The following is a 22,444-nucleotide window of genomic DNA, read 5'->3' on the forward strand; positions in this document are numbered from 1 at the left end:
TAAATTGATAGACTGTGGCTCTCGAAGGTTTCACACTCTCCCAGGTTTCCCTGGATATGCCTGGGATTGAACCTGGGGCCTTCTGCATGCATTATTGAATGAACCTGCTCCAAGAAGAGTTGGAAGCCAAGTGAGGCCCTTTAAGCCTCTGCTTCCCAGCCACTGCCTCCAGGCTCCTCCCACTTGTGAGAAACTTGAAAAGACCAGCGTTCTGACTTGGTGTGCTCACTGTGCCATTGGGCTGGCAACTTACTGTGAAAGGCACCTGGTTCCTCAGGGGAAGGGTCTGTGAGGTTCCTGCCCTGGTGCTGTGGCGTCTTGTTCAGTTAGCTCCTGCCTGCCAGCCAGCCTCAAGTTCAGGGGTCCCCTAATCACCCATATCCATCTCGGAGCCAAGAACCTGTCGAAAGGGGGGGTTATTGTTTTGTTGTTTTGGTTTAATTATTTACTTGTGTTTTATTTATTGTTTTAATTCTGTGAACTGCCCTGAGATCTTTTGATGGACAGTATATAAATTTAACTACTACTTCTTCTTCTTCTTCTTCACCTAGTCCAGCTTCCTAGCCAGTGACTGTGTATGTCCTAGTCTCTGCTGGGCTTTGAGGTCATGACACTTGTTTGTCTCGCACCCCAGGAAGTGTCCACACAGGACCCACACAGGGTTATATATATGGATATGTATGTATTTTTAACAATACATATATACCACTCAACTGTAATAAAACCTAAGCACTTTACCAGAAAATCAAAATAATATATGGTCTCTATAGGAACTGAGAAGATACAGAAATATTGCTGTTAAGGGCCATTTGCACCTAGTATAAAATCAGCTTAAAAGAGTTATCTTGGTGACTAAACAATTAGCAGCTCCAGGTCAACTTTGCTAGCTGAGGAACATGGGTTAGTTCAGTCAGTTGGTCCAGAGCAGTTTCCAGCTGACGGCTTCAGGCTCGTGTTTCTCAAATAACCTCCCTGCCCCTCCATGTTACATAGTGAACTGCTTTTGGATTTAAGGGGAACCCCCAATACCCCTGCTGATTCTTGGCCATTCGGTACAAGTGGCCATAAATTACTCTTGGCATGCAGTTTATACCCACTTCTGAAATGTACGTGTGTTATATATTTAAGATGACTGGAATACATAATGACCCTTAAACTTTCAGGAAATGTGATCTGCTGTATTCTCCTTTGAAACACAATAGGATTGGCCTTGTACCTCTTGCTTTAATTATCTCTTTCACTCTATACAAGGATGATGTTTAAAAGAGCTAGGGGGGTGACATTATAAAGGCCGAGAACTTTGTTGTTAAGCGCGATGAAACAAATGCCGATAACTGAAACCTCAGTTGATAGGTATCTGCATTTTTTCAGCATCCCCTTTTAAACAGTAATGACTAGTGGGAGAATCTTAACCTAAACAAGTGCTTAGCCTGACATCTTACCTGGGTCAATGGTCTAAGGTATCGAAGTTAAACTGTGTTACTGTAAATTAATGGAAAATGTAACTGCGCTTTGCTGAAAGATCAATGTCCAATAAAGGCCACACAATCAAATCTTGTTGCAATGATTGAGGTCCTTAATTGCCTTTCAAAGATAAGGTGGTAATCAACATAGGTTAAACTGATCTTTTTTACTAGTTCAATTACATGCTAATGGCTTGTGCCAAGGCAGAATCTTTAACTACTTATATGTATTAAATCTTATGTTAGTAATGAAAAATTACTTAAGCTGCCCAATCAATAAAGTGAGAGTCTTAATTACTATATTTCACTTTTAGACCTTTTGTGTGTTTGACAAATTTGGTCCACTAGAGATTTCCCAACAATAAGAAACATTATTAACAGAAGCTCTGTTCCGTGGAGTATTGTTTGCTAATCCAAATGGCTGGGATTTCTTGGGTGTTTTGTGTATTTGTGTTAATGTCCTGCTTGCATTAATGTCTACTAATGTCAATATGTAATGGTCTTAAGCATCTATGTTTGTATAAAGATCGATTTCTCAGATCTGATGGGAATTTATTTTAATTCCAGAACTAAACCTAGCTTTAACCTGTACATTTTAAATTAAAAGCAATGAAAAAACAAAACTGACAGAAGTCATGGAGAGTTGCTTCATTTTGGCTCTTAGAAATGTGCGTAGATACACCATAGACTTGGAAACCCATTTGTCTTGGTGGTGTTTTTTTTGAGCCCAATAATGTAAATGGGACCGTAGAACTTACCTGCCAGCTCAGCTGAGATATCAGCAAGTTTTGGCTCCTACTCTCCTTGAACTCAGTATTTTAGCTAGTCATTGCAGGAACTTTGTAACTCAGATTCATCGTGTTTGTGCTTGCTTTTCCCCTCATCCTCCTCTTCCCTTCTCCTTTTGTGTCATATCTTTCAGACTGTAATCCTTAAGGTTGGCTTTATCTTATTGATATTTGTAAGCTGCTTTGGGAGTCTTCTTTTGACTGGCATGCAGGGTTAAAATCCTTTAAATAAATAAGCCAACATGTAAACTAGTGAAGCTGTTCATTTAGATATTTAAGGATTAGTGCTAAGGTACAATAAACAGCACGATCAGCAAAAAAAGGAAAGAAATCCAGTGACTTTCACCTTTCAAAATAGTCTTGTAAAATGGTATTTTAGGTTCTATTTGCTGAAAAACTCTTAATTGTACACAGAAAGTAAACTAATGCCTATTGTCATTCATGATTAATTGACCCATTCAAATTGTTTGGAGTTGTTGACCTTGCAAAACCTGGTATTTTGTAACGTTAAAAAAATCTTCCATGAACAGTTTGGAAGAACACAGTAAAGCTACTTACATAGATTAAATTAATGTACAGGTAGCCAGGTACATCAACACCAAACCCTGAGTTGAAACTAGTCAGGAACATTTATCAGTGGAATATGCTTATGCTACATAGATTTGTGAAGCTTGATTATTTACATCACTTATTTGCTAAAATTCTAATGTTAAATACATGGTGCTATATTTTATAAAATAATTAAATTTAATTAAATAATATTAATGCTAAGAAGTGGCTCTTGAGGAATTCTGAATAGGTCATGAATATCTGATGGCATGCATGTTCCATTGACAATGTACAGCTAAACAAAGATGAGGTGAGAAGCATTTGCTATTTAAAATGGAAATGTGGATTGACACTCATATACAATGCTAAGTAAGGGATAGTACAGGGGTTGGGCCGGTTCATGGTCCTGCAGATGCCATGGTGGGCCGGAGTGTGTGTGTGTGTGCGCACACACACACATGCACAAACGCTATTTCTGGTGTGGAGGAGGCGTGAGCAACTTCCCATTGGCTGCAGGAGCTTCCTTCAGCCAATGGGAAGCCGGCCAGCGTTGCAGAAGGCGGTCCCTGAGCAGGCGACGGGGGTCCATGGGCAGGTTAAACTTATGGCCATAAGTTGCCGACCCCTGGGGTAGTATAACAGTCTTTCTGCTTTTAAAAAAAGCAAGGTAGCATGGACAAACAGCCAAGTAGGCTTACAACCGGGTGGGCTGCCTCCCTAAATTTTATCTGTAGCCTGCCCTAAATTTCCCTCTAAATAATTACATTTATGGTACATCCATAGCAACTGTCAATATTATATCAGTGTAAAGTTGATCTTGTTCTTTTAAGTTATCATAACAACTTTACTGGAGCCCTGGATTTGAATGAACTTATACTACATTTTGCAGCATTGAAGAAAATGTTTGTTATAAACTATGATTTCTAAACTAACTTTTGCTATAAACTATACTCCAGTTGTAGCTTATTCTTGTTTCCTCTACTGGTGAGTTATTTTAATCTTTTTTGCTAATTGGTAGAAAGAAAGGTAACAATTGTTGAAGTTGCTTAGTGAATTTGTTTGAATGTTTAACTTCCAGTAAGGCTGCAAAAAATAAGGGTTAACTAAAAGCAGTTTATGAACCTACCTTAAAAAGGCCCGCAGACCAGATAATCTACTTCCCTACTTTTTTTGTCATTGTTCCCCCTACCCACAAACCTATAGGCTGTCTATAGGCCTTAGATTTGCTTTAATGATGCTTTCACCATTTCAAGCACAGTTTATGAGCTCTGGACTGGTTCATTACAAAACTTTTCTTCCAATTATACTAGTACTACTAATTGAACCCAAGTGCAAAACGTGATATAAAGCACTTGTTAACACAAATGCCTGGCTTGCCTGCTATTCTGCCCCCTCCAAAGCTTTCATTAAAAAAAATATAGCACTTTTAAAGAAAAGAACATATAAAGTTTCTGTTTTGGGGGGTGGGAGGAACAGGTAGAATTATGAACACTATAAAAACAACGTGCCTTAGTTAACCCGAATGCATAAATCTATTTGAATTCCTCTTCTTTGAAGAACTGACATTAAGATATGGTCATTATATGCCTTGTGATTCATGGGCCTTGTTACATATATGCTTTGTAATGTATGAATAATTTAGTAAGAAAAATCACAATAATTTTGTTGTTACTCAAAAATTTATAGCTTGGCAAAAACAATTACAGAGCCCCTGAAGCTGGTGGAAGGAGGTTGAGTAACATTGTTAATGTGGCCCAATCTGTACCTTTCATGCTGAATGTGTTCTGTAATAATGTAGTACATATTGCACTTAAGCACCTTTTCATTTTGTTTCACGGGAAAAGGGCAAAATTGACAGCCTGTTGCAGTGAAAGGAATGGGATGCACACACCAGTCAATGTACAGATAAAATAAATGATGTATTATTGGGTGGTAGCCCACTGTAACCAGGAGGGGGTTATAGTTAGAACAACCAAATATGGTCCAAAGTGACATTTGGAGGAAAAAATTGAGAATCTGATTATTGTCTGAAATATCTTAACTGTTGTTAAGACTAACAAAAATTAAACAAATTGATGGTGCATTTGTGTATGCCAAAGGGGCCTTTTTTTCTAGTAATGCCCTCTACAGAACCATCTTACCTTTGAGGCTGCGTACACACCATATTATTTAAAGCACATTACTTCTTCTGAGAATATTGGGAACTGTAGTTTGCTAAGGGTGTTGGGAATTGTAGCTCTGAGGGGTAAACTACAGTCCCCAGAATTATTTGGAGAAAACAGATTGCTTTATACGTATGGTGTGCATACAACCTGAGTTATAGCAGGCAGAAACATTAATACTCTCCCAGGCCATTTCTGACAATTAATGGTCAGTCTATTCTTGATCTGTTTGCTTTGGATCCACTGTTCTTATGATTATTATTTAGGTGTTGGCTTTACTGTGATTTTTATATTGTGCTGTACACTGCTTTGTGATTTTAAGTGAAAAGCAGTATTGAGATATATTTCTAATAAATGTGTTCTCCCTGCACTACTGTACATATTTGATCTGCTTGTTATTTGTGGAGAGGGGAAGGACTTCAGTCTTGCTCTTGGTACTGATCTGTTTTGTCACCTTGGTTGGGTTCCATAGAGCTATTTCAAGAGCACGCTCAGGATTGGATGGATATTTACAGTTGGGGTGGGGGGCTTTTGAACTACAGACCCCAGTGCCATAACTACTTGAGTATCCCCTACATCAGTGTTTCCCAACCTTGGGCCTCCAGCTGTTTTTGAACTACAACTCCCATCATCCCTGACTAGCAAGACCAGTGGCAAGGGATGATGGGAATTGTAGTCCAAAAACAGCTGGAGGCCCAAGGTTGGGAAACACTGCCCTACATGCAAAGACAGGCTTTGGTGGATTGAGCAGACAAGACCAATAGTGGATCCAACGTCAAGAATGTGGTTTCTGCATGTTCTGTTGAGTGAAATGAGGGACAGATGGGGCTCATCAACCTGGGAAGGTAGCCCATCTAGGAGAAGGAAAACTCCTGATCCTAAACCTCTACTGCCTTGTGGCTATACTCATTTGTGAGAAAGGATTTGGGAGTAAACCCTGAAGAACCATCTGTACCCACTGCCTTTTGGTACATCTTCGGGAGAAGAAAAGGCTAAGTAGTAAATCCTACACAAATCAAGAGTGGAGTCCCTAAGGCAGCTGGATGGCGTCTTGTATGCCTCCTTCTGGCAACTCCTGCAGCCCAACTGGTGCCAAGTGTATTGCTCTGCTTTCCTTTGGACCACATCAGCGAGGCCAAGAGGGGGATATTGTCTGGGCAACCCAGCCTCGATACACACTCCCTAGGCTAAAGCAGCAAAAACAACACAGGAGGCGTTATAAAGTTATAAACTCAGAAGTTGTGAGCTCAACCAGATTGGCATACAGCCTAACAGTTTAACTTCACCCTCAAAGGCACACTCCTCCATTGTCTCGGGGGACAGATGGATGCCAACAAGTGCCATATTTCTGACACAAACGGCTTCAAACTTTTATCAGTTTTCAAAAGAAACTTGCCATTGTTGCCAAGTGGAGTAGGAAACTGCTATTTGAGAAATACAGTATGCCTTGGCCATGCAGAATGATTTGCACATATTTTTGGCTCCAGGGCTGTTTTGGGGGTTGATAAAAGAATGTATGCACACACTTCTGACATATTTGAATTTGCCTCCCTGAGTCATTTCAGGCTTCCCCAACCTGGGGTCTCCAGACATTTTTGTGCTGGGAGTGCTTTCAAAGTTCTGTCTGTGTCATTTGATCCATATTTATTCATTCTCACATGCAAAGCACCACTTGATGCTGCAGTAATCAAGCATACTAGCCCCGTGACTCTATGATAGCATATATTGGTAAAGCTTGGAACATACAAGTGACATTTGGGAAATTGTAAGTTGGAGTCTGGTAGAATTAATTCATGCTTCTCATCTGTTTAACCTTTGCACTACGCAAACTCCTTTGGTACTGTGCTTTGAATAAATTAATCAATAAATGTCTTAAGGGGTAACTCATTGACATTAAGTGATCTTGAGTATGCAATCTAAGTCAATGTCAGAGTCATTGTTTTATAGGACTAGAATATTTTTTTCTAAGCTCTGTAGCTGGTTTGTTTGTTCCTGTATTCTCCATAGAATTGAAAACACTGCTGCTTTGCAAATATCTGAGGTGCTTTAGAAGGAAAAATATTAAAAAGCTGAAGTTTGATTACTGCTGTCTCAATGCAAACTGGAATAAGGAACTGCGGCAGAGAATAGCCATGTTGAAAAGCTACATAATATTTATGCAAATCTGGTAAGTTGAATTGGTTTTCCCTATAGGTTTATGAATGAATATATATATATATTAGGGTGGGACTGTAAGGCCATAGAAAAGCTGTGATTTCATAGCCTATTCTTTACAACTTAATAGAAAATGAATTTTCATTGAATGGTACATAGGGACTTCTGGCAGAAGGTTCATTTCAACAGCACTGAAAGTCCATGTGGACAGTAACTATTCCTGGAATATTCTCAAGATGAGACTATTAAGGGTTTTCGGGGTTTTTTTGGTACCAGTTTAAATTATAAAGTTATTGAACAGAAAGATAATTTATCTTTGCTAATGGCCATTCAAGGATTAAACTTAAAAAAGCCCTAAACCATCTAGAATTTTAATGAGTGGGAGCCAAAGACTTTCATGAATTATATCAAATATTGCTAGCAGGGCTCTTCTTTATTTTTCTTCTTTTTTGGGGGGGGAATGTAATGAATTTGAATCAAATTATGAAGTTCGCCAATTACCTTGAATGATAAAGTCTACAGCCTATTCACACATGGTATTGTACTGTATGAGCATCTCTGTTTATTTTGCAGGAGCTGACACGCCCCCCCCCCTTTGTAACAAGTGCAAGGCATTATACCTACCACATGGTGTTTGCACTCAGTATGTGCTAATCAGAGGATTACTGCTACTGAACATGGAGGTTCTGTCCAATTATCATGGCTAATAACCATCTAGACTTGTGACCATAAATTTACCTTGTGGCAATGAGTACCCAAAGTTAATTCTCCATCGTGTGAAACAGCATTTTCCTTTGGAAATGAACTTAATAGTCAATGTATTTAATTGGATGAATGCTAGTATTAGGGCACTGGGATGGATGGATCACTTACTCTACTGTTCATTTCCTTATGATTTTTTAATCTGTCCTAGAGATGTGTTGGGCAAGGGGAGAGAGGGTTGCATGAGAAATCTGGGATAGGTGCAGCAGAAGAAAGGGATTCTTGGGCACCTGTAAAGGTTTCAATGAGCAGAATTCACAGCAAGTCTAAAGGCTTAATCCTGGATAGAATCAAGAGCATATCTTAAAACAACCACCAAACCAGTGCATAATAAGATAATTTGTTTTGCTTTCTTGCTACTTCTGACTTGGCAGAGCCATAAGGAACATGGATTTTGGCTACCAATATCCAGAAGCTATTTTGGATGGGATGGGAATAAACTCCAGAGAAGATGGAGGCTCTGTGGGTCAGGGGATCTACTAATCCAGGTGTGTTAGACAGGGTTGTCATTCCCATGAAGCAATAGGTCTGCAGCTTGGGGTTGCTCTGGCTTGGGGAGACTCCTAAAATGGGGTGGGGAGACAAATGCTAAGAATTAAGGAACCTTTGAGCATATGAAATCCACCTACAAAAAGCAGCCACCACTTCTGGTACGCCCCCAAACATTCTTTTTGAGAAACATTTATCCTTTAGAGGGGCTAGCTTCTTCGTTGTTGATAGCAGTTAGAATCTATTGTTGGTCTACTGCAACTCAGCCAGAGATCTACCAATAGATCCCACTGTACCTTCTGCCCACCCCTGTCTTAGACCCACTAAGTATGCAGGTAGGGGGCAACTTAGTAACTTCATCTGGCATGTCAGCTGCACCCTTTTCTGGAGCAAGTGCACCTGGCCCCAGCCCTTCATGCTCAACACTAGCCATTGAAGAAGTCTGCAAAATACTGTAACACGCCACCCCAATCTCCACGAGCGACGCAACATTACAGGGGTTGCAGCATGTGGAGTTCAGTCTGTGTTCCCTTTTGGGACAAGGAGGCACACCAAGAGACTGTGGTGTCTTTTTGAAATATGGTTTTATTTGCACATGTATAGATGGAGGGATTGCATTCACATTCTTGGAGCGTCTGGCTTAAGGGCAGCATTGGATTCATAAGACAGCAAAAAGCCACCTTCAGTGTTTCTTAGTTCCAGCCTGTCATCCCCCGCTCACATGGATTTCTGCCCCTAATCCTCCTTCTCCTTGCTAATTTAATAATCCTAGCCTATGTCATTCAAAGTAATAATCCTAGCCTATGTCATTCAAAGTTGAAACCCTGAACCTGCCCTTTGCCTCTTCCCACTAGCACTCAGCAAAGAAGGGGCAGCAACTCCCCTTGCATGGCTGTCTTGGCCTCCTTGAAGGGCCATGTGTATTTAGCCAGCTCTAAATCCAGGGGGTTTCTGTGTTTGGCAAAGTTTAATCCAACCTTTATTAATTCTAACATTTACTATATCCAGGAATTTAGGGAAATCTGGCCCCCCACCAATCCAAATTAATAACAGAATTAGAATGTGTCAGCTGCGATTTGTCTGGGATAATAATAATAATAATAATAATAATAATAATAATAATAATTTTATTATTTATACCCCCCCCCCAATCTGGCTGGGTTTCCAGATAGGCTTACAACCTATCTAAAAACATAATAAAGACATCAATCCTTAAAAATTTCCCTAAACAGGGTTGCCTTCAGATATCTTATAGAAGTCTGATTGTTGTTTCTTTTCTTGACACCTGAAGGGAGGGCGTTGAACAGGGCGGGCCCCACTACTGAGAAGGCCCTCAAAAGATCAAACCACATTGTGCACCGCCCAATTCTTTGGGGAAAGTACCAGGATTCTTTGGGGAAAGCAGTGCACTTTAAATGTAAGGGACATATAAAATACATGATGTGTGTGAGGGAGATGCTGTAAAGGTGCCAGAACTCCCCCAGGCTCAGAGATCTGCCCTAGATCTCCCCTTTACCACTGAGAATCTCCTTGGTGTTTTACTACTTGGTGGGGGGAGGGTGTTGGAAAAGGGAGAGGGCTTTTGCTTTGGCAGCACATAGTATATTTTATAGTGGCTGCTCTAGAAGCTGGTCTGCGCCCACTGCTGACTGTTTTTCAAGGGGGAAGGGAAGAAAATTAACATTTCAAAGCTTTTTAATGTTTTGGCTTTTTTCAATACTCTCAATCTTCAGCCAAATCAGGCTTCTACAGCTTACAAATGTCAATGATATGCGAGTCCCTGCTCTCAACTTTAGTTCCAAAGACACAACACAAAAGGAAAGAGAATGTGGAGGGGAGGAGGAAAAACACAAACACAGCTACACATTATACAGTACCTGTAAAAGGACATTCAAACATATTCTTTCCCTTTCAAATAAATTCGGGGTGCTGCAGTTTGTTAAGGGTTGCTGGGAATTGCAACCGTGAGGGGGTAAATTCCGGTGCCCAGAATGCCTGGAGGGAAAGGTATGTGTTTGGAATGCTCTTTAAAGGCTTGGTGTGTACACAACACATACCGGTACATTACTTACAGAGTTCTTGGAATGACCTGCTGTGAAAGAAAGACTTTCAGGAAGAGGAGAAGCTGAAAGCTGCTGGTCCTTTCGGTGGAGCTGATATATGCAACCTACCTAGCACGCGCACACAAATAGTGGTGAAAACAAAACAAATTCCTTCCAGTAGCACCTTAAAGACCAACTAAGTCAGAGCTTTCGTGTGCATGCACACTTCTTCAGATACACACACGAAAGCTCTGACTTAGTTGGTCTTTAAGGTGCTACTGGAAGGAATTTGTTTTGTTTTGACTATGGCAGACCAACACGGCTACCTATCTGTAACTGGAACAAATAGTGGTGGTTTTCATTGTGGGTTTCTGCACACAATGCAGGCACGCAATGCAGAAATACGGGAAAAGAGACTTCAAAAAATAAATAAGTCTGTATTTGAGCGATTAGGAAATATCCGCCGTGTATGCTGGGGGGGGGGGGAGAGAGACGCGGCCTGGGTGACGTTTAGCAAAGGCGGCCTAACTGGGGTGAGCAGCGGGCGGCGGGGGGGGGGGAAAGAAAGAGTCATTCCGCGGGGCATCGGAGCCTCCAACCCTTGAAGGGAAAAGGGGCTGCTGTGGCGCCGGCGGGGGCGAGGCCCGGCTTAGGAGGCCGACCCCGTTGCGGCGAAGGGGCCTTCCTGCCCGGCTGCCCCGTTCCCCGGCGCAGCGGCGGCTGCACCATCGCCGGCGCCTCCCCTCAGCTTTCCCAGCCTTCCTCTCCGCGACGAAGGCGCCCGCCTGGGCCTAGCCGCGCCTGGGGGGGGGGGGGGGATCCCGCCCGGCTCCTTCTTCCTGCCTTCCTCTCAGGCCCGCCTCGGCCTAGTCCGGGCAAGCCATGTGAGCGAGCCTCCCTCGCCCGCTCCGTCTCCCTCGGCCCCGGCGGCTGCTCCGGGGATGCTCTTACTGGCCGTGGGCGACGCCGACGCCGCCTCAGCCGCCGGCCCGAGCCCCGCCATGGAGCCCCCCAACCCGGCGCTGGTCATCCGCATCCGCGTCCCGGACGGCGGCGCCGTGGACTGGACGGTCCACCCGGCGCCTCAGCTGCTCTTCAGGGACGTCCTGGTGAGTGAGAGAGGAGGAAGCTGGGGCGGGGGGTGGGGGGTGTCACTCGGGGCACCCCTCCCCATTCGCTCGGGCGTGAGGTGCCAGGGAAATATGGGTGGGTGGGTGCCCCGGGTGCGCTGTCTATTGCGCTATCCCGGGGGCATTTGGCGGAGTAGCGGCGGCTTCTCCCCTGCCACTTACCCCGCATTTCCACCGCCTTCCGTTGGGGGGCTTCGGTTTCGAAACGCCGCAACTACCCCCATTGGAGATGTGGGGTTGGGTTGAGGACCGGATGTCTTCTTGCTTGTTCCGTGGGGTTTGTTTGGCGTGCCTTCTCCCCCCAGCCCACAACCTACACTCCGGATTAACAGGTGGTTATCTCCATCCCACTCTACCCCGCAGCTGCTGCGAAGTAGAACCCGGCTCCCCCGCTTTTCACTTGCAGCAATGGAGAATTTCAGTTTTGTCCAGTGAATTGGAAGCTCCTCTTCCACGCAGGGAGGTTTCAGAGAAAAACGAGGAATTCTGCATCCAGTTTGTAAGCTGGTTGTTGGAAATTTATCACATTTTTCCTTGGAAAGTGTTAACCTGGGTTACGTTGGGTGTTGGCATTTTGATGCCTGTGTCCTGTGGATGCTGTACACATGAGGGGCCCAAATTCCATCATGTTTTAAAAGTTTTAATGGTTTTATTACATATTTTTTATGTTTTTATTGCTATAAAGTGTTTTGATATTTTTAATGATATAGGGGTATACAAATATTTTAATAAATAAGCACCTGTCTGGAAGCACCACTTTATCAGAGTAGTCAAAAGGCACAAGATGCACCAGCTTTTCTGAAACACCGGTCTGGGAGAGAAATGTAATAAAGCCTTCAGAATTGCTTCCTCTCCAGCAGCATATTGTTTTGGGTTAGTGAATAGACTTCCCAGATCACAATTTTAATGATAATAACTCCCCGCTCATTTTTTATAGCAATAATGACTTGTGATGTGGTGTGCAGCTCCAGGCATTTGAAGATGAGTAGTTGTGGCACTGTGGTCTAAACCACAGAGCCTAGGGCTTGCCGAATCCCCGCAACAGGGTGAGCTCCCGTTGTTTGGCCCCTGCTCCTGCCAACCTAGCAGTTCAAAAGCACATCAAAGTGCAAGTAGATAAATAGGTACCGCTCCGGCGGGAAGGTAAACAGCGTTTCCATGTGCTGCTCTGGTTCTCCAGAAGCGGCTTAGTCATGCTGGCCACATGGCCCGGAAGCTGTCTGCGGACAAATGTCGGCTCCCTCAGCCAGTAAAGCGAGATGAGCACCGCAACACCAGAGTCGTCCGCAGCTGGACTTACGTAACTGTCAGGGGTTCCTTTACCTTTACCTAGTTGTGTTAGTCTCCTGCAGGAAAAACAGTCAGAGTCTCGTGGCACCTTACAAGACTAAGTTTGAATCAGAGCAAACTGTGGGTTGATGTTTATTCTGATTCAGCAGTAAACAGTGGATTTTCCAGGGGAGAGCAAGGGGGCAAATGAAAATTCTCTTGGACCAGTGCCAGGAAATCACAGGAGAAACGGAAGTGTGGATGAGCCCATATGAATGTATTATGGCATAGGTTTTTATGGACTCAAGCCCACCTTGTTAGATTGTGAAGTGCAATCTTAGTTGGCAGATATGTAAAGGAGAAAATTGTAAGATGGGACTTTAATGGCAGTGAGAATAACTAGTGTCTGCAAAGGATAATTAGTTCTTAACTATATGTTAAATGGGTATTGCTTTTAATGTTTTATAGTAGCAGACTGGTGATATGATTTCATTAACACCTGTAGTGGGACATGGAAGCATTTGCAAGAAACATAGATAGCACAAACACTCATTGATAAGTCAATTAGTGCATGTAGTGTGATAATTTGTCCTATGCATAAACAAAACAAATTCCTTCCAGTAGCACCTTAAAGACCAACTAAGTCAGTTCTTGGTATGAGCTTTCGTGTGCATGCACACTTCTTCAGATTCTGTTATCTGAAAAAGTGTGCATGCACACGAAAGCTCATACCAAGAACTGACTTAGTTGGTCTTTAAGGTGCTACTGGAAGGAATTTGTTTTGTTTTGACTATGGCAGACCAACACGGCTTCTTGTCCTATGCATGTTTACTTGGAAAGAAGTTCAATGGTGCTTGCTCCCAAGGTCTGTGCATAGAACTGCAGCATAGTTAAAAGGAAGAACATTTTTTAAACTTTTGAATGATGGCAACTTCTTCTACAGTGCAGAAAGCTGGTGATGCGTGGTAGATTTGTATGAAATTAACCAAAACCAGCAGGCAGACCTGCTTTACGTTCTTCTTGCATCACATAGACCGTTTCCCCAAAAACTTCTGGTAAATATTTCTGAGGTTCTCTAATATTTAGGTTCAGCTGGTTGATCAGTGAGGCCAAAGCGGGGGGTCCTGTCATCTGGGCAGCCCAGGACCTCCATACACCCCAGAGAGGTCTTTTTGGTGCTGCTAACACAGAGGTTTGACTTCACCCCCAGAGGCACACTCTATTGCCTCTTGAGACAGACAGATGCCAACAAAGTTAGGATCCGCTACTAGGTCACAGCCTGACCTAAGGTGGGTGGCAACAGCAAAAAAGTTATGAAGGTCCCCAAATGCACATTTAGGCAAAAGGTGAGTCTGGATTCTGAAAAGAATACTGTTTAAGAATCTGGAACAATCCCTTTCTTTTGCAAGAAGGGACAAATTTTTGGCTATACACCTGAGCTTCCAATGTCCACAATGGCTTCCCTTTTAGAGTGCTGAATCTTGAGCTTTTTGTTTTTCTCTACTTGGGCTGATCTAGTACTCAGAGAGTCATGTAAAAACAAACTTTTAATGTGGTTCAACCAGTCTTTTGTATGTACAGTTAAAGAAGGCTGACCTGTGGTAAAAGGAAAAAGATGCTCTGCTGTTTCTTTGTGAACCCAAACTTTATATCATTTATCATGTATAGACTTTGAAGATAATGGCTACTTTCCCAACTCGGATTTCCAGATCACCCTGTTTACATTCTTGTCAGTGGCACTTTCACATTAGCTTAAAGCGTACCAAAGGCCATTTTCCTAGTGAAGCTGGTAACATCTGACACTAGTGAAGTAAAACTTGGCATGTATTTTGGAAACTGGGTTCTTAAGGTACATTTTATTTATTTATTATCTAGCCAAATAGTCATTTCTGCACTTGAGTTTGCCTCCAGGTTGGTGTATGTTCAGCATTCAATTACTTTAATAGAGTATGAGTAGTTTTGTCTTCCTAGGGAGAGAGAGTCGGATTAGAGCAGTGTTAGAAGCTGAGATAAGAAAGCTAGGAGCTAAATAGTACCTTAAACCTAGGTTATGGGCGCCACAGTGGAGTGTTTAGGCATGCTTTTTTTAATAACAAGAATACAAAGCCGAAAATGAATGAACTGCAACTAAAATCTTCTGTCCATAACTCACATGGTCTAGTCTTCATCTGAAGACTGCAAAAAACAAAGCCCTGCCCCACCCCCTTATATTCTTATGAGGGTCTCTTCTCCAGTCTTCAGAGAGTGGCTGGAAGTCAGGAAGCAGAAAAAGGTGCTCCTTTCCTTCCAGCAGTGGTAGTTTAATCTGAAATCTTAGGTGCAGTACTGCGCCCAGAGCTCAGAAACTGCTCACATTAATAAAATTCCCTGTCGCAAAACACACCTAGAACAAGGGGAGTTTCTAACGCTGGATTAGTGTGTCCTCTGCTGTGGCAGTATACTTGACACATGCTTACTGAACGCATGATGAAGGAAAATATTTGGATGAAGGTACACCCAATCTGCAGGTGACACCAAAGTGGCTGGAGGATCCAACTTAGTGTACAGAATGAATTTTATCTGAGATAAATGTAGAGTTTTGCATTTGAGTATACAAAATCTGATGCACAAATAAAGGACGGGTGACCCCCTAACCTTGCAGCGGTAGATGTGAAGAGTATCTGGGATTTTAGTAAACCACAGGCCAGCAATAGTATGCAGTGGTTAAAATGGCTAATGGGATTCTTGGCTACATGAAGAAAAGTATAGTGTCCAGGGCATAAGAAGTAAAGGTGTCACTCAGACCTTGGTTGGATCTTCTTTGACATACTGTGCCAATTTCTGGGGCACCTCAGTTTAAGAAAAATATTGCCAAATGAACATTTCCAGAGGAGGATGACAAAGATCATGATTGGTCTAGAGACCAGGTCTTATGAGGAAAGGTTGAAGGGAGAAGAAATCCAAGGGAGAAGAGCCTTAGGAAGTGATGTTAAAGAGGCAATGCAATACATTTTAAGGGGTTTCACATAAATGATGGTGCAAATTTGTGTTCTGTTGCTCCAGGGGATAACTCAATGGGTTCAAATTACATGATTGGTCATATTGGCTAAATATTTGGAAGAACTTGAAAGGAGCTATTCAACAGTAACAGACTGTCTCAGAAGGTGGTGGACTCTATTTTTTGTTAGAAGTTTAAAAGCAGAGACTGGATGGCCCTCCTATCTAAATTGCTAGATGAGCAGGTTTTCTGCATTGGTAGGGGAGGTAATTGGACTAGATGACCCTTGAGGTGACTTCTAACTCTATGGTCCTGTGACTTGGTTTTGCTTTTGGTATCTTCTATTCCAGCCGCAAGAGAGAAAAACCTGTGAATGTGCTAATAAAGGATCTGAAAGTAAATGGTTCTACAAAAAGGGTTGATAAAAATATAGCTCACTCTGCCTCCATTTTTATTTTTATTTTGCAGGATGTGATCAGTCAGGTTCTGCCTGATGCGACGACAACAGCCTTTGAATGTGAGTATGAGTATGAATATGAGTCTGAGGATGGCTCAGTACTCGCATTATTTATTTAAAAAAATGACAACTACATATTGTTTATGTTCAGATATGCTACAGTTAAATATTTATATATGAATGCAAGTTTAATGATGATCCCAAGCTAAGTAATATTTTATTATTTAATCACATTTTGAGAGTGCATATTTCTACAATATAGCTTTAATTACCAGCATGACCTTACAGTGCTCTTTGTGCGCGCTGCAATTATATTGCTCAAATTAAATGAAAAGTATAAAGTACCTGGAGGCTTTGTAGGCTGAGATTTTAATTTTCAGATTTTATTATTATTATTAAAAGCAGAAATCAGTAGCTAGCTTTCAGAAGAGTGGAGTGTACAAATGTAGAACATTAGATTGGTTGCTGAAATGTCATATTCTCTAGAATCAGGTGGCTCTCATCCCTGATCATTCTGTTAGTGGGAGAACAGCTATTGTCTCAGCTCAAGTCTCCAAAAGCTTAATCTGTGCAAGTTCCTGATATCTAGCTCTTGATGGCAGAACTGTCAGTACTGGGCTGTGTAAAGTAATGGTAGAGACCGTACACTATGGACTGGATACCTTAGGTTCAAACCTCAGCTCAGCTATGAACCTAATGGGTGGTCTTAAGCAAGCTGCTATCTTTCAGGCCCACTCCCCTTCCCTCAGTCTGTATTATGTGGGAAATGAGACTGGCATGGCTTACACGATTGTTGTATAGAGATTGCACACTTGCCGTGAACAGGGAAAAGCATTATTTTATTATTAATAATTATTCTATTGCTGGGGAAGAGGTCTTGAGACATGGAAAGGGTTTTAAGAGTTTGGGTCTGGTCAAGGTGTTTTAACTGTTTGTGTGAAGACATCTGCTTGCTGCCAAGACTGTCCTTTCAGCTTTCCTGCTTTGTGCATCAACCTCCACTGAACTCTTGTGTGCCAGGAGCAGGCACTGCAGCCAGAGCAGTAATCCACATTACTGACACCTTTAGGCAGAACTTGCCTTGACATATAGATTTCACATCTGCTGCTGTGCTTTCCAGTTCTTGGTTTTACCCTGTCATTTTACACTGGCATGACATTGTTTCCCCTGCCATTTAAGTGGCATCAGAAATATGTTAACGTATATTGATGCTGCTTGGTTTCAGGGTTATCTTCTCCATGCTGAAGGCCTGAAATTTACTGGTTTAAGCATCTTCTCAGCTACTTGATGGCTTTCTCGGAGGCATTTAATTGCTATCCACAGCAGCTTTCTCTCCTGTTTGCTTAGTTATTGCTATCTCCAGTGTGTCTTCTGTGTCTGCCTCTACCTGGGGCTGTAGTTCTCCCTCACCATTGGACCTTGATGGGCCTTTCGCTGTTGTACGCCATGTTGCTACAAATAAAACGACTAACGACATATGGCTCGTTATGGCCCTTTTATCCCAAACCGTTTTGCATTGTGCATGACACACTGCATCTTTTGCAAAGATTGCTCTGGAATATTTGACTGCCATCTGCTGCATTCTATTTGGTGTCTTATGAGGATGTGACATTAGTAAAATCCAGGCTTTATTTTATTTTAGTTCTACTTTTGCTTCCTTAATGGGCTGGGATATCATGTTGTTTGTGCTCTAGGCAAGCAGAGGGGCTTGGTAAACCCCTTCTGAACCTTTGTGTTGAGCAGAATCATTTTGAGGGTGATTCCATACATTTTATTCCCAGTGGGGTGGTAAAAAATCTTCCTACTTAATCTGAGAAATACAGTGTCTAGTAGGTTTCCCCCCACCTCCAAATAACAAATTATGCTCTTTTGTTTTAGACAGACCCTACTTCCTTTAATACCCATCAACCATCTGTCTTGTGCAGAAATGTTTCTGTGTTAAGAACACGAAAGACACCGTGCTTTACCTGAGGATTCCAAAGCTTGTGTTGCTTTTAGAGCTCATCTACAGTAATGAAGTGCTTTCTTAGTTGTTTCAATTGGCTTTTCAAATGGTGGCCCCTCACGAAAAAATATTCCTTCAAGGTGTCTGTTTTAACAGGATTCTGTTTTCTTTTCTTTTCTGTTCTTTTTTAATAGCTCTTTTCATTCAGAGTCAGATTGTGTTGAGAATTTTCATAGCAGTTACTATTCTAATGGCTTCTGTTGAAGATACAAAAAACTATATTTTTAAATGAAGGCTTGTGTTCCTGTCTCCTTTTGAGAAATGGTGTTGCAGAGCAGGGGAAAAGCAGATTTCATGCTTTCATCTTCTTCACCAGAACCCCAAGATCCTCCAACTGGAGCCAGGTGCAGAAGGCAAACACTTTAGAATTCTGAACACAGAAATGTGCTTTCAGTGGCAGAACGGAACTTGGGCCATAGTCCTTTCACACAACAATCCACTCTCCCCCACCCCAGCATTTTTCACTGTGTTGTTGCTGTGTTCTTAAACAGCTGAGAGTCAGAGATCCTTACTGATTTACTTCAAATCACTTGGATCTACCGGTAGATCCTGATCTACTTTCTGCCAACCCTTGTTATATAATGAATTTTCTAGTTTGACACCAGGGTATCTTCTACCCACAGCATTGTGGCTGCAGCACAGAGTTTACAGAATAAGATAAGCAAAAATGGACAAGCTTCTGTCCCGAAGAGTTTAATCTATATTTTGACAATGCGAAGGAATGGGGGGCGGGGAACAAGTAAGAAGGACAGCATCTCCTATGGTTGCCTTTGCAACCATACTTCTCCCTAATGTTTATCCTAAATCCAACTTCCTAGAGCATTAACACCTGTATATATGAACATAATAGTTCTGTTATGACCTGAAATTCTATAGCCATTTAATTCTATCTGAATAAATGTAAATCATCCTTGGCAGGAAAAAATAATAATACACAGGATGTGAAGCTGTAGGCCATACAGCGGTACCTCGGGTTACAGATGCTTCAGGTTACAGACGCTTCAGGTTACAGACTCCACTAACCCAGAAATAGTACCTCGGGTTAAGAACTTTGCTTCAGGATGAGAACAGAAATCGTGCTGCGGTGGCGCGGCAGCAGCCGGAGGCTCCATTAGCTAAAGTGGTACCTCAGATTAAGAACAGTTTCAGGTTAAGAACGGACCTCCAGAACGAATTAAGTTCTTAACCCGAGGTACCACTGTATCAGAAGGTATAACACTTGTATGACTTTCAGCATTCTGTTCTTGTTCACTCTCTCCTCATTTGGGGAAGGACATAGTTCAGTGGCAGAGCACCTGCTTTGCATACAGAGGCTCCCAGATTCAATCACTGGTATCTCCAAGTAGGGATGGGAGAAACCTCTGTCTGAAACCTTGTAGAGCCAGTGCCAGTCAGTATAGTCAAGCCTTTTTCAATCTTGGGTCCCCAGATGTTGTTGGATTACAACTCCCATACTTCCTGGCCCTTGATTCTGCTTGCTAGGGAAGATGGGAGTTGTAGTCCAACACCATATGGAGATCCACGGTTGAGAAAGGCTTGTGTAGGGCTGGTGTAGATAGTTATTGAGCTAAATGGGCCGGTGATTTGGTTTGGTGTAAGGAAGCTTTTTATGGGCTATTCTAGGAAATACTATACATCTGAAATTTATTTGGTTAACAGTGCATTCTTATCCTTTTGCCTTGATTTGTTATTGATTTAAAATCCATTCACTGTCCAGTTTTGTTTGCTAAGGCATACAACATAAGGTTCCTTTTTGTAAAATGTGTGCTATTCTTTTTAAACGAATAATTCTAAAGACATGGGCTTTTTTACAGATGAAGATGAGGATGGTGATAGGATTACTGTTCGAAGTGATGAAGAAATGAAAGCGATGCTGTCCTATGTAGGTATTTCCTATAGCTAGTTTTAATTTTTTGAATGTTTTAATGGATTTTACTAATAGTGCTATTGGGGTTGTGGGGGGTTTTTTTGGTAAATTATTGAGGGGTTTTGTTTTTTTACAGTCAAGCAGTATATAAATTTTATTCAGTAAATACATAAATAATCATGTGAGATTTCAGCCATAATCCACATCTCCTGAATAAGAAACTTTGAACTGAATGGCAGATACAAAGAGTCCTATGACTTCATTTCAGTCTGACTTTTGCAGATGCTTCTGGTGGCTTCTGATCAGATTCATTCATTCCTCCTCCATCCCTTTTTCTGGTGTTTTTCTGTTCAAAAGCAAACGGAGGATGTATTATTTATTTATTTATTCTATTGGTTTGGTGCAGAGATCTCACATGAAACTTTGAAGTGCTCATTCCTTTTTTAGAGGAAAAAAAAGCAACTACACTTACAGATCATATCATGAACATTGAGAGTAATGCATCCTAATGACTTTTGCATTAGATATAGTGCAAACTAAATGGACTATCAATTTCTTGCGTTTTTTTATGCAGTACTTAAAGTAACGGCTCATTAAAAATGAACCCCTCGGCTCTAAAAAAAATGTGTTTTTTAAAAACAAAATCTGCTTTCATCTGGAGACTTTTTCACCCCTTCTCTCAGAAGAGTTATATTTTAGCTGCAGGCTCAGCAGGCAGAGAAGATTTTAAAGATGTATTGTCTTTTAATAACTGTAAAAATATGAAAACAAGGTTATTCATTGAATCTCAATGACTTGTATATAACTTTATAAATGACTTGTCCTTTGTGTTTTATAAATGAGCATGAGTTTAGCTATTATCTCCCCTCCCCCCAATTAAAATAGAGTAACACAATTCATTGGTCTTCCATATCTTTTCTTCCTAAAAAGATACAATGATTGACAGTTATTCAGTGCAGGCCTGAGTTCTACATTGTGCTTTGATAACCTAACTGCAAAAGGAGTCTCCAATGTCCACTTGGAACTTCATGGTGTGCAGCAAATTCCCAGTCATTTCAATGAAGGGAGGTCTGCTGGAATACCTATCCCCACTACCCTTCCCACTGAAGGAAAGCTTGTGTACAGAGGAACTTACGTCCCTTGTCTAAAAAAGCATGCAACTCACTCTGTGCACTCAAGAGGGTTTTGGACTTGTGTTTCACTAATGCCCAGTCCACTCATTCTGCATGGCAAATTGCCCCTGAAACTGCAGGGAGTTTTTGGTATGGTATATGAGTCATAACATCATAGTTTTGAGAAGTTGCAGCCTGCTGGAGTGAGTGCCAGGCCTTTTCAGGCTATGCTATTATCAAAGCAAACTGAAGTTTTGTTTTTAACTGAGAAATAAATGATATAATAGAGGTCAGCTTTGGCAAAGGCTTTGTTTTGGTTCACATGTGAACCACATATATTCCAAGGTTGTTCAGAAACTGCCACAAGCTGTTTGAAAGTAATGCCATATTAAATTTGCTATATAAGACAAAAAGGTGTTTTAGAAAAGCAACAACCTATTTATAATCCCTATAGCAATGAATGAATGAATTTCTTATGGTACTTTTGGTTAATTAAGAGAGAGGCATTAAGTGACAGTAGGGCTGCACTGCCACCGTTGCCTTCTATTGGTATAAAAAGGCAGTAATTTTTTGACAGCCACTGATTGGAAAGTTGCTCGCAGCCATCTGGAAGCAAAGGGTACACGTTTTGGATCAATAACTGGCAAATTTTCCATTAAAAAGAATACCTGAACAATGTTCCAAATAGCCACTGGCATCTTAACTTTCCATGGCAACCTCAAGTGCTCATATGTGGAGGACAAATCATTTTTGGACAATTTTTCCAGACTACTTGTTAACAGTTATTGCTGTCCCAAAAGGTTGACAGCTGACATGATTGATATTTCATTTACTTGTCATCTCTGTTTGAGTAATGGAGAAAGCGACATTACTTTTTTATTTTTAAAGAAACATAGGGCAAAATCTACTATGAACCTCTGTGGTGTAAGCCCCAATGAAATGAGTGGGAGTTGCACTGTTATAATCTGGGTTCTGAGGCTGGTACTGGCCCTTGGAGCATATCTCAGATATCTGCTTTTAAGCTCTTGCTACTTTTCTCTGCTTCTTGCTAGAGGAGAATGACACCATGGTCCAGCATATAGAGTAGAGCAGGGGTGGCTAGCGTGTTACCCTCCAACCCTCATGACCAAGTATGATGGGAATTGTAGTCCAGCAACATCTGGAGGACCAAAGGTTAGCCATCCTGGTGTAGAACATGGGCAGTCTATGGGGATTCAA

At 41.7% G+C, this 22,444-nt stretch overlaps 1 protein-coding gene across 1 annotated transcript in view; it reads left to right on the forward strand.

Annotated features, from left to right (window-relative positions):
* Positions 1 to 10,951: 10,951 nt before the first annotated feature.
* Positions 10,952 to 22,444, forward strand: part of MAP2K5 (mitogen-activated protein kinase kinase 5) — a 125,099-nt gene continuing 113,606 nt past the window's right edge. The window contains exons 1-4 of the mRNA XM_081840704.1: positions 10,952 to 11,518; positions 16,254 to 16,302; positions 20,062 to 20,129; positions 22,279 to 22,300. Coding sequence (XP_081696830.1) covers positions 11,351 to 11,518; positions 16,254 to 16,302; positions 20,062 to 20,129; positions 22,279 to 22,300 — 307 coding nt within the window. The 5' untranslated portion in view covers positions 10,952 to 11,350. The remainder of the gene's footprint in view (positions 11,519 to 16,253; positions 16,303 to 20,061; positions 20,130 to 22,278; positions 22,301 to 22,444) is intronic.

Source organism: Podarcis erhardii, assembly GCF_964252035.2.
Source record: "Podarcis erhardii genome assembly, chromosome: 14".
In the NCBI taxonomy this organism is placed as follows: domain Eukaryota; kingdom Metazoa; phylum Chordata; class Lepidosauria; order Squamata; family Lacertidae; genus Podarcis; species Podarcis erhardii.